The 16,190-nt window shown below is 38.2% G+C and overlaps 2 protein-coding genes across 3 annotated transcripts; one reads left to right on the top strand and one right to left on the bottom strand.

Annotated features, from left to right (window-relative positions):
• Positions 1–1,094: 1,094 nt before the first annotated feature.
• Positions 1,095–7,244, top strand: RB195_009147 (uncharacterized protein; the record flags this gene model as incomplete). Of its 2 annotated transcripts, none has more annotated exons than XM_064196002.1 (12): positions 1,095–1,193; positions 1,252–1,322; positions 1,442–1,527; positions 1,675–1,775; positions 2,078–2,194; positions 2,269–2,462; positions 3,422–3,542; positions 3,606–3,726; positions 3,846–3,891; positions 5,697–5,809; positions 5,972–6,081; positions 7,131–7,244. In XM_064196002.1, the coding sequence occupies 12 exons, from the start codon at positions 1,095–1,097 to the stop codon at positions 7,242–7,244; spliced, it is 1,293 nt and encodes a 430-aa protein (XP_064047146.1). The 2 variants fall into 2 exon arrangements, with proteins under 2 accessions (XP_064047146.1, XP_064047147.1); XM_064196001.1 differs by having other exon boundaries at positions 3,606–3,638; positions 3,821–3,891.
• Positions 7,245–7,905: 661 nt separating this feature from the next.
• Positions 7,906–13,755, bottom strand: RB195_009148 (uncharacterized protein; the record flags this gene model as incomplete). Its single annotated transcript, XM_013446533.2, has 11 exons — positions 7,906–8,105; positions 8,225–8,345; positions 9,460–9,537; positions 10,578–10,691; positions 10,783–10,861; positions 10,931–11,055; positions 11,145–11,227; positions 13,186–13,288; positions 13,353–13,414; positions 13,510–13,619; positions 13,688–13,755. The coding sequence occupies 11 exons, from the start codon at positions 13,753–13,755 to the stop codon at positions 7,906–7,908; spliced, it is 1,143 nt and encodes a 380-aa protein (XP_013301987.2).
• Between the last annotated feature and the right edge of the window lie 2,435 nt (positions 13,756–16,190).

A 16,190-nucleotide genomic window follows, 5' to 3' on the forward strand; every position in this document is an offset into this window, starting at 1 on the left:
GACTTCCAGGGGTTAACGGATGCCACAAGTCAGTGTTTTTATCCTCCCAGACAGATATGGTGCCAATTTATCGACCCCAGAAGGATGAAAGGCTTGGTTTGCACTAAGGTGGATTCGAACCTTCTGCGATCGATTGTAGCCACAGCGGAACCTCTTACCGACTGCGCTACACCGCCCCTTTGCAGACAATATTCGTTTTTATTCATAGTTATTCTGTTATTGGGAAAACCACAACCACCAAAATCACAGTTTTCCTATTTAGCAACTTACTGAAACGTTCGAATGATTTCATGCACAAGTGGTGTGTGATTCAGAGCTGTGAAGAAGTGGTAGTCGGTGTTGTGCAACTGATAAGAGGTTCCGCTGGGACCGCACCGGTTCGAAACCGCATCAGAGCCAAACAAGCCTTCCAGCCAGCAAACCCCGCCGTACTCGGAAAATTGGTATCAGACCTGTCTGGGAGGAAAAAAACACTGAGTTGCCAAGTCGGCTAGCGCGGATAAGTCATTGTAGAGGCTAGATCCGCTTGCCGTAAACCTCAGACAATTCTGAATTAAAGGCATCACCCCATGAATCTGGAGTGGTACGGGTTTCCGGTGGAGTATTCGTATACGGGATCGTAGATTATTGAGAGAGGGATGATTCTGAGCGTTCCGGCGCACTATTTTCCATAAAAAAGGAAGATGCGGCGTGTGCACACGGCTGGCGTGCTCCAGTCGAACTCCTTGTAGAAAGTAGCGCATCAGAACGCTCGAAGCCGTATCCTCCGGGCCGTCCTTTACGGCAGTTAAGAAGAAATCGACGGATTCACACCCCTTTCCATAATCTACTATCCCGTGTACAGCTACTCCACCTGAAATCCGTACCTCCTCAGATCCGTGGTATGCTGCCTTTAAAGTGAATGCGTTGGTGCGTCCCAAGCGGATTGGTTAACGTTATAGACTTTATCCTTTTTATCCTTATCCTTTGCATAGATCCCTATTCTGTTTACATATTTGAGTTCTACATTTACAGCAAACAACTCAGTCCTTAACGACGGTAGTCGTGTGCGGTCGACTGCTCCGTAGCAGAGCACAAATCACCTATCGTAGGCGATGTCACTTGGCAAAGGCGAAGCTTTAATCAGGAAGGACAGCGACGATCTCCCCACATTCCAGAGTTTTGAGGAGCTTAAACGTTGTTTTCAAGAAAAGGTAAGAAAGTATAAGCGATTGTTTAGTTTTTTCACTGAAAAAATAATTTATTTATCAGATGGCTAGGGGAAAACAGAAAGGCGAAGAGTCAGAATTCAGCGCGGCTGTAAGGGAAAGCAATGACCGTAGGTAGGTGAGAGAATAATGATTCAAGAGGAATATTCTTAACCTGGTTATTTTTTTTAGCCCAAGAAATGATTTTTTATTTTTGTTCTTGCGTTTCAATCTTTTTTTACAATAAAATTTAGAGCAAGTGAATTAGCTGGTCTAGTATATTATTACTGGTCTTCAGTTCTGGATTGTTCAAATGTGGACTGTGTACTTGGATCGAAGAGTAGGTGTAACTGTTGATACCGTAATGAACGTAACAATGTGATAGCGATAAATGACAACGATAATGCCTATTTATAGCAGAAATTGACTCAGAATTAATTGTTATTAAACGTGTCAGGACCAAATAACCGAAAAAATGTTACTTCAGAACAATGTGTCATTATTGATGCTCCTCCAACGTATTACGGTGGAAGAGAACGTGCCCAGTTCCTACTTTGTGTAAAAGAAGACACTATAAAATATTATTCGGTACGTTCGGAAGATTCTCCCTGGATTTGCTAATATTTCCGCCGAAAATTCCCGAGGACTCCAATCCTTACTGTCTCCTGGTATGTTATTTGTTTGCGCTTAATACCACTGAAATTCAATAATTCGTATTTTATAAGGATCTTGCTGAATGAACCGTAAAATTTCACGAAAAAATGCTAATTTCTCCTAAATTTAAACAGCATACCAAACATTCTTTGAGTTCTGTTAATAATTCACGTTTATGTAATTGAAAATGATCTCATTTTCGCAACTTTTCATTTTTTTTTTTCAAATTCTTCCAGGTCAAATGCGCCGCAAACGAACTGATCGTGAGCGGTACGGCGAAGAAACTGAACAAATTTGTAGCTGAAGAAGGACTACAACCTGTTCAGCGACAATACGTCTGGCGTAATGATCAGGTTAGCGTTAAAGAAAAATCCCGTACCACTAAAAAAGAGTCACACCAATCTTGAAGAAGGTTAAACTTTTCCAGTTGGGACCAATCTTGGAAAATATGGAATTCCCATTTGATTCAATTTACGAAATTGGAAAAGTGAATCGACGACATATACTATTTCCTACAAACAAAGGAATCCCCGTAATTTCCATAGTCGTCGCTGATCTCAATCCGGAAGAACGAAATGTGATCATCAATGATCTCTGCGATTATAAAGATTTCGGTTGCTTGTGAGTTATAATACTCCTTTTTCCACATCTTTTTTATCCTTGGTTCTTTTTTTTAGAGAGGACTCCTCGAAATGTAACAGGATAGAATCATATGAACTTTCTAGGATAGAATACCGGCCACACTTGCGGCTGCTTTTGTTTCATATTTATTAAATTATTCATTTATTGGCATTTTTTGCTTAGTTTTTGCTTAGACCTGGTTTAGCGCAGTGGGTAAGCGATAAGAAGGTCCCGCCATGTCTGAACACTCGATTGATGGTCCGAAACCGCCTAAGGCTAACCAAGCTTTTCATCCCCACCTGCCAATGCACCACCTTTGCGCCCTCCCGCCTGCGATTCTTCAAAAATCCATTCGGACGAATCGGCTGGCGGGAGGTGAGGCGCAAAGTTTGCGCATTGCAGCAGAAGCCGTCGTAAGAAAGAGCGTTCCGTGGTCATCCGTTTACGCTGATAAAGGCAAAGATGAACGGAATCACCCGGCAAGAGGTTCCGCCTCCTGCACGCTCGATCGGAGGTTCGAATCCGTCCTACTGCTCACCAAGCCTTTCATCCCTCCAGGGTCGATGAATTGGTACCAAACTAATCCGGGAGGATAAAAACAGTAATTTGATATAAGTCATTGTAGATCAACACGCGTATGTAGGCTAGACCCGCGTTCTCGTTAAATTTCGAACGATTCTGGATTGAGGTGAACGTCTTGGCGCATCCCAAGCGGATTGACTACCGCCAGGCACTTTATCATTTCGTTTTGTATGTGCCTTTGCACGAGAACTACTCGCAAATAATAAAAGCAACTAGTTCTAAGGACGAAGCCACTTGGAAGCTAAAATGCTCCCAAAATAAAAAAAAATCACAAATTACAACATCACATTCAAAATGACTACAAGGCGAAAAGTCTTTCTTAAATTAGTCCTTGATTTATCGTATATTTCACGAATTTTCGAACAGTCCTTCTTCAGGCATACTCAACGACTTTGGGGTAGTATCGTTACGGACGCAAAAATAACGGTTCTTCTTGAAAATTCTCCTATTGACTCATTGTCGAACTATGTTAGTGTAGAGCAAAGAAACAACGATGAGGTAAGAGTACCATCGTGTGAACCATCCAAGAAAAAACCTCGGCGATCTCTTGATATTTTTCAGCTTTTAAAATTCGCTCGTCATATGGCTACCGCTGTCGATTATTTTGAACGATCCAAGTTCATCCATAAGAAGTTCTCCATAGACATTTGCCTGTTAACGCCAGATAGAACTTTGAAGGGAAGTGATAGCCACTAAACATAGCAGTTCTTGAATAGTGCGAGCACACAGTTCAAACTCAATTTTTTCAATTCAATTTCAATTTTTTCAAACTTTAGGTCGTTGTGTTCGGCTTATCGACAGGATTGTATCCGAAACGAATATATCTGAATGATGTGGATAGATGTCGGTAAGCCAGTCTATTTCTTTTTAGGCTATATCAGACTGTATAATCAAATCTTGCGAGAAAAAGTTAAGGCCACTTCTATATCTGAAAACTTCTTAGAAGAAACTTTTGAAACTAACATTTAAAAACAAAGTACTTGTACTTTTTTTCTTAAAACTTAGGACTTTCATTCTAGAGCTTTAAAAAAAAGTTAAATGGATTGCCTTGCCTCGAGTTCTCTTCAATTTGAATCGGCTTGAATCGGTGGATCGAGCAAAAAATATGAACAACCGAACACGACCGCCTGGATTCAGGACGAGGCGCTTGTACTGGGTTAAGCCTCGAGATGGCACCTAGCCCCCACCCCTCGGACCTATACGCATGAGGAGGTAGCCCCTCTGAATTCATAGGCGCATGGCTAGAGTCCCCTCCTCTACGCCCGACGACTCCCTCTAAGGTCTCAGAGCTACTCTTGCATCGCACAGATCTCCACCCTTGTCTTCCAGCAGGGTTCTTCGGACTTCGCTTATTACTAGACACATTAGTGATAATGGTTGATTTATTGGCAATACATCAAAACAACAACATATTTGCAAAAGTACTACACAACAACTGCAAACGATGTACATAAAGTGTAAAAGGATAAAGTGTCTGGCGTTGATCAATCCGCTTGGGACCCGCGCTCCCGCGTTCACTTCGATTCAGAATCGTCTGAGGTCCACGAACGTGCAACTGGCCTCTACTGTGACCTGAGGTGGCTAGCCGATGTGTCAAGTCAGTGTGTTTTTCCTCCCAAACAAGTCTGGTACCAATTCATCGACCCCAAAGGAGGGATGAAAGGCTTTGTGAGCACTAGGGCGGATTCGAACCTCCGATCGAGCGTCCAGGAGGCGGAACCTCTTACCGATTGTGTTACACCCGCCCCAAACGATATACACACAATACAAATGATATCACGAATGGACACAATGCAATTATAGTCAAAGGGTTATGATATGGTTAAAGGGTGTGTTAAGATAGTGGATGTTCTCCGGATTGATGCCCGCGCCTGAAAGTAGTGGTATGACGGTTGCTCCTTCAGATGTGCGAAGCCGGCCAGTGATTTCAGATAGGTCCATAGATTTTCGACATTCACACGGAGACTCGATGGATAAAAATTTAAACAAAAACACATGAGAATTCGAAAAAATGTAACAAAGAAACAAGAGCCGAACTCGGACAGCCTGCGTTCGCCCTTATTTACTTGTCGGGCGTGAGAAAGCTACGGTAGGAGGAGTTCGTTGCGGGATCTCGTTGTTGGGAAGACTCACATTTAAAGGCATAACCCCACGAATCTGAGGTGGTACGGATTTGAGGTGGAGTATTCGTATATGGGATAGTAGATTATGGAGAGAAAGGTGGCTCCGTCCATAATTTCTTCCTAACTGCCGTAAAAAACGGCCCGTAAGATTCAGCGCCGCACAGGGTTGGCGCACAGGGTTGGCGGGTTGGTCCAATCAAACTCCTTGTAGAAAATAGTGCGCCGGAGCGCTCGAAGCCGTATTTTCCGGGCCGTTTTCTACGGCAATTAGGAAGAAATGAACGGAATCACCCTCCTTCCCATGATCTACGACCCCGTATACGAATACTCCACCGGAAATCCCTACCACTCCAGATTCGTGGGGTGATGCCTTTGAAGAAGACATTAAAAACATTGGAAAAAACACACATTAAAAGCATTGAACATTGAGATAAAAAATTAACTCATCACAACTACTTCCGCTCTGATCTATTTCTGAGTTATTACGTGAGTCGTGCCGAACAGCAATAATCTCTATAAAACTTTGCAGATGGATCCCGTGGGAATGTTTGAACGGAGAGGACGGTGTTGAGCCGGAACCTTACGATAAGAAAGGAATGATTTGGACTCTTGCTACTATTATATGGAGCATGTTTCATAGAGGTAATTTACTGGATAATCTAGCCGGAATCTTCACCACACAAAATTTAAAAAAAAATAAATTAAAAAAATTATAGGAGTGGAATTTTTACATTTATAGCAGTTAATAAATTTTGTTAGTTTCGTGTGAATGATTTGTTTAAATGCTTCATCAAAAAATCCCAGCCGCTATTCCTTTTGAAAACGAAACTGTGAACGAAATTCGTAGAAGAGAATATCGTAAGGGAATTATGCTGGATGTGATCGAACAACTGCTACCAAATGGAGTACTAGAAGTGGGTCGTTTTTGTATATTTGTTTGTAATTTATTTATCGCTTGTTTATACATTAATTTATCCATTTACCTGTTCATTGATTCGTTCATTCACTCAAATGATAGAAGGCTAGGTGGAAATAATGATAAAAGCAGAGAAATTATCTTATTATTATCTTTTATTTATTTGTTTCTGTGCAGATGTGAAAAAACAAATTTGTGGAAATGTGACAAAAACAAATAAAAACAAACGTGAACAAAATGTAAAACAAATAACAAATAAAAATGAATAAACAAACAAACAATGTATAAATGAATAGAATATACAGCATCCTTACTTTGGCATGAACTTTCCTGACGTCCTACATTAGCCACCACCGCTTTCGTTCTGCTGCCGTTGGCGTTGTTCTTCTGTTTACGTTCTTCTGTGTTCTTCAAGCCGACGGTCCACCCGAGTTCCCCTCTGGCGAAAGCCTCCTTTGGGTGTCCTGGATTATTGTAATAAATTCGAAATCGCTCCCTCTACTTCCTCCTCCACTTCCCTTTGTCAGTTCTTGATCCGGATGGATTTTGGAATAGTTTTTTTTTTAAATAGTAATACTATGATGGTTACAATCAAGTTTGTTCTGATAAATTTGTAGTAAAATAAATAATTGTAATAAAATTGTATACTCTCTCTTACGCGGTCTTTCGGGTACACATAAGTTTGGGCTTGGTTTTGCTACAGTAAGATAGATAGATGATACAAGTTACAACCTACGTCCATTAGTCTGTGTGACTGAAGAAATAGGTTTGGATGAAAGGAGAACTTCGGAGAGGGAAGAGCGGTGGAGGAGCAGTTGCACTCCAAAACTGCTCCAATCAAACTGTATTTAGAGCACAAAAATAGCACCTGAAAAACAAAAATCGTTTTTAAACTGTCAAATGATTTTTCTACTCGAGAAGACAATATTTCATTAAAATCTAACTACGAAGAGAATTCGATTTTATATAGATTATTTATTATTAGATATTTATTATTTAGGTTATTGATTTTAAAATATTTAGATTGCTAATTTTTAAAAATTTCAGCTTCTACAGTCTTGTTGGTTGGAGAGAGAGAAGAGACCCACATCACGACATGTTTTGAAGACAATTAAGAAATTGGAGCAGTTAGAGATGAAAGCGCGGCTGAAATCTTCTTAAAGAAAAAAAGACTACTTATGACTACTCCATTAATACCTAACTTATTAATAAATCCATAATGTCCTTTGGTTCCCAGTTTGGTTTTTTTTCCGCAGATGTTTTTTTTTCTCGATTTTTCGATTTATATTTACATTATTTATAATACATATTATATTACTATTATATTACTATTACTATAGTATTACATTGCATATATTTATATTTATATTTACAGGTCAGGGTTCTCCGTAGTTTGGTGCGGTGGACCCATTCTGGTCGTGATCCTGGCTGAAGTTTCTCGCTCGTAAACACGAGTAACTATAAACGCATGTAAACATGACCAGGAAATAAACAGAAAAAGATAAACACAAGTACCAAAGTTGGAGGATATATTCTGACTTTTCTCTTTTTTCATCCAAAGTTGCCACAAATTAGGTAAAAGGTAAAAGAAATAAATGGAATATGCCTAAAAAAATACACTAAATAAAAATACATTGTGCTGTACAACAACAATAAATTTATATTTATTTAATAATTACCTAAAAAATAATAATCACAATAATAATCCCGATATGGTGATACATGTGTCGTTTTCAATACGTTGTTTCCCGTTCGTAGTACATAGCAATAACAAAATTTTTCATAATATACAATGAATTTCTAGGAAAAATACGGTGTGTTTCTAGTTTGCCGATAATTTTTCCTTTTTCTCCGCAACCACAGTTTTTTTCTGCTCACTAGGAGGTTTAGGAACACTCCTGGTTTGTTGTTTTATCGATTTTGGCAGTGCTTTACTGATATTCTTCGGCGCCAACGTTGCTGTCGTTTTAGGCAGAAAAACGTTCGGATCGATAGCGTAGCTGGCGTTCACCTCCTCGAAACCTGAAATGAAGCACTCGAAGTGGTCTTTTACGGAGAAATTTCAGGAAAATTGTAGCATAAGGCTAGAAAGTGGGAAGATAAGGATGTAAACTGTGCGGCAGAAAAAAGTCGGCACTAACCTCCCATTCCAAACACTCTCCAATGTAATGAGGCAAAATCAGCTAGTCTTATATCCTTAAAACTCATTTGACCGAACGAAATCGCATGATCGGAACAACATCCGGCGGCGGATTTAACATCCTGAAAATTAAATAACTGAGATGAGCAGTGCAGGATGATACGGAGAAGCGATGGACACATAAAAACAACCGAAATTTTTCAACTGTCTTTCTTATTTTTTATTTTTTGTCATTAATTTTTTTTTATAATTTTTTATAATTTGTTTTCAAATTTTCATTCACACACTCAAACTATTTTTGATAACTTCCTTGATTTACTTCCTGTTGCGACTCGGGGTTCGGTCTCGACTAGAGAGGCTCTCTCCGATGGTCAGCGAACCGGCCCCTGCTTTCCCTCTATGTTCCTAGATGTTTCCCGCCTTTGGCCTTGGGCCGCCTGTCTTTTAGTAGTCATCTCCTGCTCCAGTACCGCTACATTGCATGTTTATTAACTTCTCTATTATGACATCCTACGTTATCTTGAAGAGAGGGGAAACCATATGGACACTACTAAGTTGGGGGAAAAACTACTCATGGACCATGCCGACTAGCGCCGACCGCGCGCCACCAAGGCGTTACGCGACGGCGTGGCACTCCCTGCCTTGTTGTGATCCTTCCTTACTTCCTTCCCAAGGTGTTACATCACTTTCCCGTCACGTGTCTTGCACGTGCGTATTACTCTTTCATCTTGATGCACAACAGGCACCACTACACAACGCGAGGCGAATATAACGGAGCGATGCGTTAGCGTATACCAAGCCTACTGCGTTACGAAATCAATTCAAACAAATAAAAAGAAACAGAACGAAAAGAAGGCAGTCAGGCTGGCAAACCGGCTCCCTTATATAGCCTGGGCTCGAGTGGGCGGAGCTCCGCGGGAGATGGTAACCAATGGCAAAGCTCGCTCCTAAGAGCGCGCACCTTTGGCTACCGAGCGCGGTAAGCAATGCTCCCGGCCAGGCTTTGATCGTGAGGAGCGATGCGAGTCGCGACACTTCCCAAATTTTATTCTTTTTTATTGTTGTTGAAAAATTGAGAGAAATCAGAATTTCTGCTGTACGTTCTTCTAATATCCCATTTTTTTCGGAATATTTCGCAGGTTCTTTTTGTACTTTTCCCATTTTGTCTCGCTGTTGCACCGTGTATTTTTTTTCCGAAAGAAAAAGTTCTATAATAAGCCTGCAAACTGCACTTACACCGTGTTGATGACTTGGTCCATATGCCTCGGGAATCAGTGTCTTCATATCTTTTTCATGGAAAAGATGCATACCATCCTGAAAGAATACTGTATCTTTAAATTGTGCAGATTAGAATATATCATATTAAAACAAAACTTTGTTAAATATAAAACTCTTCTTAGGTTAAAATAGTAAGAGGTAGCAAGAAACTTTGTCTAAGATTGTGTGGAAGTGGACAGAGAATTCGTCTAGATGCGGTTGAAAATGCTCCCGTTCGAATAGAAACAAAAAAAAAAAAAAAAAAAAAAGCAAAAGCGACCCCTAGCCAAACAAATCAAAAATGACCACCTTAAATCGGTAAGATCTCACTTATTTAAAGAAAAATAGCGCTTAGGAGTGTATTTATGTTTTTTGTTATGCCAACGAGGCTTAAGTGAAACTTTTTTATTGGCCTGACATTTCGAAAAACTCGTCTTTTTCAAAAAAAATCAAATAAAAAATAAAAATAGTAAAATAAACTAACTAAAAGAACTCGTCAATAAAAATTTCCACCTAAACCTCGTTGGCACAACAAGAAAACATAAATACACTCCCAAATGCCGAGGTTTCTAGAAGAGAGGACTTGGAGAATGTTAGGAGAATGAATAGCGCTTAGACTGGATCATAGCCAGAAATGAGAAGAAGGGAGGAGGTTGTCATCTGCTCATCAAAGACCGAGAAAGAGATTTTTATATATGAGAGAATTAAAAAGTCTTCTCTGGGAAAAAAAAAAACTGAAGTCAATAATTACTGATATGAAAAGAGCCATTAGGCATTTGAGGAGAAAAATATCAACGTCCGATTACATCCATTTAAAGTTCTACAGTAAGTATCGTCAAGGAAAATATCTCCTTTATCGAAAAACTACTAACTACGCAAAATGTTGCTGTTATCTCTTGCTCAAATCTCCCAGAGTCGTCATTTTTTCTCCTCCATCTCTTCGATGCGAAAATAATTCATGAATTCATGAATTCGAATCTTTTTTCAATTCAAATTCAATTCAAAAATATTTCCTCGTCGAGAAGGTAGAAGAGGAAAAATTCATTAATTCACATGTGACATTTCAATTGTCCTTCGATCCCAGCCGCTTCACTTACTTCATCCACTGGATCAATTGTTTGGATTCCAGTTTCTTTAGCACAAGCGAATAACGTGGATTCGGTGGCCCGTGGAAGAAAATATCCTTTACATTGAGAAAGATTTTTGATTGCCTATAAAAGTGAGAGAAAATATCACGTTCGAACAATCATATAGTGTAGAAAAAAGAAAAGAAAAGAAAGTGGAAGAAGAAGAAAAACGAACCGAGGTGGAAAGTACGATTCCACTCTGAAGTGATATTCGTTCCGGATGAAGAAATGGGAAGATGTAATAAAGAAATGACCTTAAAAATAAGAGAAGAATAACATATTTGAGTTTTTTCAAAGTATAGTATATTCTTTTAAAATCCTACTTTTGCACAAATATCCTGCCAAATATGATCGGCTTCCGATGATTTACAGTTCGAACGAGTCTTCGCAAATTCTCCACTGATAACGAGCCCTGTTCATCGCCAACGTAGGTCCACTGGGCTGGCACCTGGAGCATGGGCAAACATAAAATTTGAATATAAATAATGGAAATACTGAAAACCACCATTTGCAGTGAAAATATCGACGTAAACAAACCTCCGATGACATTTCAACAACTGTTTTGAAATAATTCCAATAGAATCCATTAGAGTTGGAATCAACAACGACGACGTACTGATCTGAAAACGAGCTTTAAAGATGGGGGAATGTGCATCGGGCATTATTTTTTATTCTTTGCTCTATTTCTGTTATAGGAACAAATTATTAAAAAATTAAAATTATTAAAAAATAAATTATTATTTATCATATATTTTAAGTGAGGTAAAACATAAACTTTTAGGAGAATTTAGGATGTATTAAGTGGTATTTTCTTGTGGAAATTCTCCCATAGTCAGGATCGGACGTGTTCAACCGAAAGCCCGCGACGCGCCTGCGATAGGAGAGGAAAAGCGCTTGTGTGTCGAGTATTTATTACTGTTTCCTATTTTATATTTTCTTATATTTATACTTTTATCTATTGATCACCATCGGATACTTTTCATCTATTGGTCACCATCGGTTTTCCACTATCAGTGCATATTTACTTCTAAAGATTATTTTAAGAAAAGTGTATCATCCACGTTTTGCGCAGAAAGAATTGGAGAGAATGTAAAAATATCCAGGAAAAATCCAAACTCTATTATTTTGCCTCCAACTTTTTTATTTTATTTTGTTTGTGATGTTCTACTGTAGAAATACTGTAACCAAGTCCTTTTTATGGAATTATGACCAACAGATTTTGTTTCAGCTCGTACAACCGCATCTGATCCTGCAACTCATGTGCTTTCTCTGCTGGAGACGCAAAAACCTATCCGGAATCCGAAGACTGGCGGCCTGGACTTGCACAAACGTCACAAAACGCACTCACGGAGATTTTTCATGAAATTTTGTGCCTAGAGAGGAAGAACGAAAATACCTAAATTAAATTCCCTGCTTATGCTCTTATTCGTTTGATGAAAATTCGGAAATAGGATAGATGCAGATGAGCAGATATTAAATTGCTATGTAACAATGCAAGACTGTGGATATACTCGATGTCAGACATGTTCAACCGTGTACGCGCGACGCATCTGACGAAGGTGATAACTTACACGCTTTTTGACACGAATCTGCGTTGGTACCGATGGTCCGGTGGTATATTCCAATCGTAGATAGAGCGTTATGGGGTCGTTCGGTTCAGCAAATTCCATGCTAACTATAGGACAAATTTGGCGAGAAATTCTCAGTCAGCGTCAGCACAAAATAAATTTAAATAAATTAATTAATTGAATTTAAGAAATAAATTTCTACAAGAACTTTTGACATTCCTCATCTAAAAGTCTCCGATGGCCGTTGTTTAGTATGGCGCAAGTCGAAATAGAGGTCCTTTGCATAAGTACGATCACGGATACGAAGACTTCACTGAATCCGCCACCTAGGTGCTCACCATATGCCTCTAATTACCCAAGTCTGAGGGAGTGCCGAATAAAGTTGCTAAGGTGTATCCAGACACCAATAGATTGTCAACTGCCGAAGGAAATAATATCAATACAAGTAACCGACTTGACAACGATCGGCTGGTCCACGCAACTCATTGCATAGGCCACAACACGCGTTCCAAAACCCCAACGATTACGACTGTCCTCAGTTGAACAAACTCGTTGGCGACTATCCCATAAAGTTGGATTGATACGCTCAGTCAGAAAAATTTTAAAAAATTAAAATTTGCCAGAATTCTTATCCTTTTAAAGGTTCCAAATAAACACAAATATAAAGTTTTGTAGCAATTAAAGAAATGAACCCGGTGGGAATAACAGCGTGGTTTTAGCATTCTGGATGATAAGATTCATCAGATGACGTACGGGAAATATCTCAACTTCTAAACAATTCTAAGGGTATCTTGAATGAAACTCAGCAACTGCTGCAGTTACACCAATAGTCTGATCATGATTATCTTCAAAAAAAAAAGATTAATGTTTCGAATATTTGTACTTGCTAGGAAAACAATTCTCATAAGAGTATTCCTAATTTTCCAAACTTCTTTCTAGGAAGAGATCCTACCTTTTTTTCTTAATTTTTTTTTTATTTGTAAGAAAAAAAAAACCGATCTACTTCTCACCTCCTGCTTTCTTCTTCATCTCTTTCGAATTAGTGTAGTAAATAGTTTGATTACATATTGATCCATAGGTGTCTCTTATTGCTGTCATAAAGTTGAGAGGTCTCTAAATCCGTACTTATGGAGGGAGAATCTTTTATTTTGTGAACTTAATGGTAATTTCTGCCTACCTTAGCCTCGGGATGAACTAAGATCACACATCGAAGGAAGAATAACGTTGTTTCAGGGACATCTGAAGTGAATCAATAAGGAGAGATTTTTGCGTTAACGAATTAAGTGCAAAATAAAAGTGTCCTAAATAGTAAGAAAAAAAATATCGGAACTAACCATGTTCAATTTGTACAAGATGTTCAATCGAATCAGTTTCTTCGAAACTAATTATGAGGCCTAGCACATATCCTATGGAAATCCCGACAAGGATCGGTAGTAAAACCTCCCTGGGAAAAAAAAGAAAGAAAAAAAGAATTATTTTGCGGCCTAACAAAAGAATAAGTTAATGGCTCACTTCAAAACTCGTCGTCTTCCACTGTTCAAGGAACGTACACCCAGTAACTGGTAAGGATGTCTTGTCATAACATCTGAAAACCATCACGTCTGAGTATACTTGGTTACCTGATCGCCAATTTAATTTGAACGACGGAGAATAATTTTACAAAAGAAACAGCAAGGGATGGAGTTGTGACTTCTTCTCATTTTTCTAGAAGGAAAGTCGCTGATTCGCGGATTGAGAATGTCTCAAAACGTTGTTAGCGTAAAATTTTCAACGTTTGAAGTTCGAAGTTTGTCAAATGCAGCAAAAAAAAAAGAATCCTCGACTATAATAGAATAGCTCTTCATAGAAGATTAAAATCGTCCCGTTATTATTAGTGTATCATATCGGTATCACTACAATCAGTGTGGTACTTAATCGTCTTTGAACCTGTTTCGTTGCAAAATTTGCAATGAATTTTGTTGTCCATTTTTTTTATGATCCTCTTTTTTTATAATGTTGTCAAATTTTGTTTTGAAGGGCTATCCTTTTTTTTAACTTGCTTTCAAAAATGAATTTGAGAAGTTACCAATCCCTAACAGATTTAACGTGTTTTGAATTACTTACCTACTTGTTTACCTGCTCACCGTCTGCTGTTTCAAGAAAAATAATCTTCGACAAGTTAGTCGTAGTTTATCTGTAGGATAAATTTTGTCATCGATCATTCATGTGTTTTCGTTTGCAACCATTTTTCTTCAATGATTTAAGGAATATGTATTATGTACCTGAGAAAATTTCACTTCCAAATAAAGGAATGCAAAAAAGGAATGAGCACAAAAATTGAACATGAACAGTAGATCATGACTAAGTTGGGAAACAAGGATTTTAAAAAAAATACAAAGAAAAGAAACTTCTAACGGAACAGGAAGGACGTGCAGAAGCGGATTTACACGATAGGAGAAGACTTAGTCCGTTACTACCTATCATATAAATGCAATAAAGGATATGAAGAAGCACCTGGATGAAAAAAAAGAAAAAGGAAATCGTGTGACTCTACGGCATTAGATGGTCATAAGATATGCACTGCATCATAACAAACGCTATTTCGTATGCTAAGATAAAATCTTTTTCTACGAACACCGCATTGCGGTGCGCAAAACTTTCGGTACGACGATTTGGATCCGTGCCAAGAGAGAGTCCGAGAAAAAAAATGAATCGCAAAGAGGAATCGCACTCTGCTGCGCCGGAATCCTCTCCCTACTTAATCCTGATGTTTAATTGCACTGCGGTACGTAACAGCGGCAGAAAAATTCCTCTCTGCTCGTAATGTATGCTATTACTTCCGTTATTTATTTATTTACAGTAATACCGTAGTATTTACACTTCAAAGTCCAATTGTGGGATCCAAAAGTACACTTAGGACGTCCACAGTTCGGCGGATAGGAGTTCTCTGTTCAGATGGAACATTTTAATTTTCATTTTTCGAGATTTTGAAAAAGGATTCATCGAATTGAATTCAAAGGAATTCATCGAAATGTTAGTCGAAAACAAATAAATAATCACAGCTTCGTGTGTGACTCAACTCAAAGAAAATATTCTTACTGCATATTTTATATTAGATTATTTAGTTATTTTATTATTATTATTATTTATTTTATTCAATTAATCCTTTACTTAATATGGTGAGTTAATGAATCCATTGTTCTGCATAATAAAAGCACGACACTAATAATTTTTGATTAATAGCTATTTTTACTCCTCTGTAAATTTTTGTATTTATTAAATTAGTTTAATTTCAGTTAGTTTTATTTATTAATTCATTTATTCATTTTTCTTTTCTTATACTTTTTTAGCATTTTTTCTCCCCTCATAATAAAAAAACAACCTCCTGTTCTTCACATATTGAACCAGTAGGAGAACACCTGGCGACTTATGGAAAGATTCTTGGAGTCATTTAATGATCCCGACCGATATCCAATAGACTTCAAGGAAAAAAAGGAAAAGTGGATCAAACAACGGGTTCTGTGACAGAGAAAAGCGCGGTTGATGTTTAGGACAACAAGAAAATTAAAATGTGAGAAAAAAGTGAAATTTCTTTGAATTTTCCCGAAATTCTATTTCGGAGGAGTTTATAAAAAATAGAAATCAGAAGATTCCCCTTCAGAAAAAAATTGAACTTAGACCACTTTCACAAAAAAAAAATCAATTCCGAAGTAGGAGAAAATTTTTTCTATGGATGATTCCCGAAAATTGCTCCTAGGATCATGTTTGAAACGACAAACACTTTTCCTGGAAAAAAAAGCTTAGGTAACAAATAAAATTTGCAAAACGACAAGCTCCTCTGAAGATAAGTACGGTGAAAGCGAAAAAAATAGAAAAATTCCCGAAATGTGACGAAAATCTATGGTTGCTATTTCTACATGTAGAGAGCGCATCACCATTGGAGACGTTAAAAATGAGGTACATAGAGGAGGTTGAGGACATTCATATATATACAGCTGTGGAACAGTTTTTTTTTCTGGCAGGAAATTAGAATTTA

The sequence above is a fragment of the Necator americanus genome, chromosome III (assembly GCF_031761385.1).
Source record: "Necator americanus strain Aroian chromosome III, whole genome shotgun sequence".
In the NCBI taxonomy this organism is placed as follows: domain Eukaryota; kingdom Metazoa; phylum Nematoda; class Chromadorea; order Rhabditida; family Ancylostomatidae; genus Necator; species Necator americanus.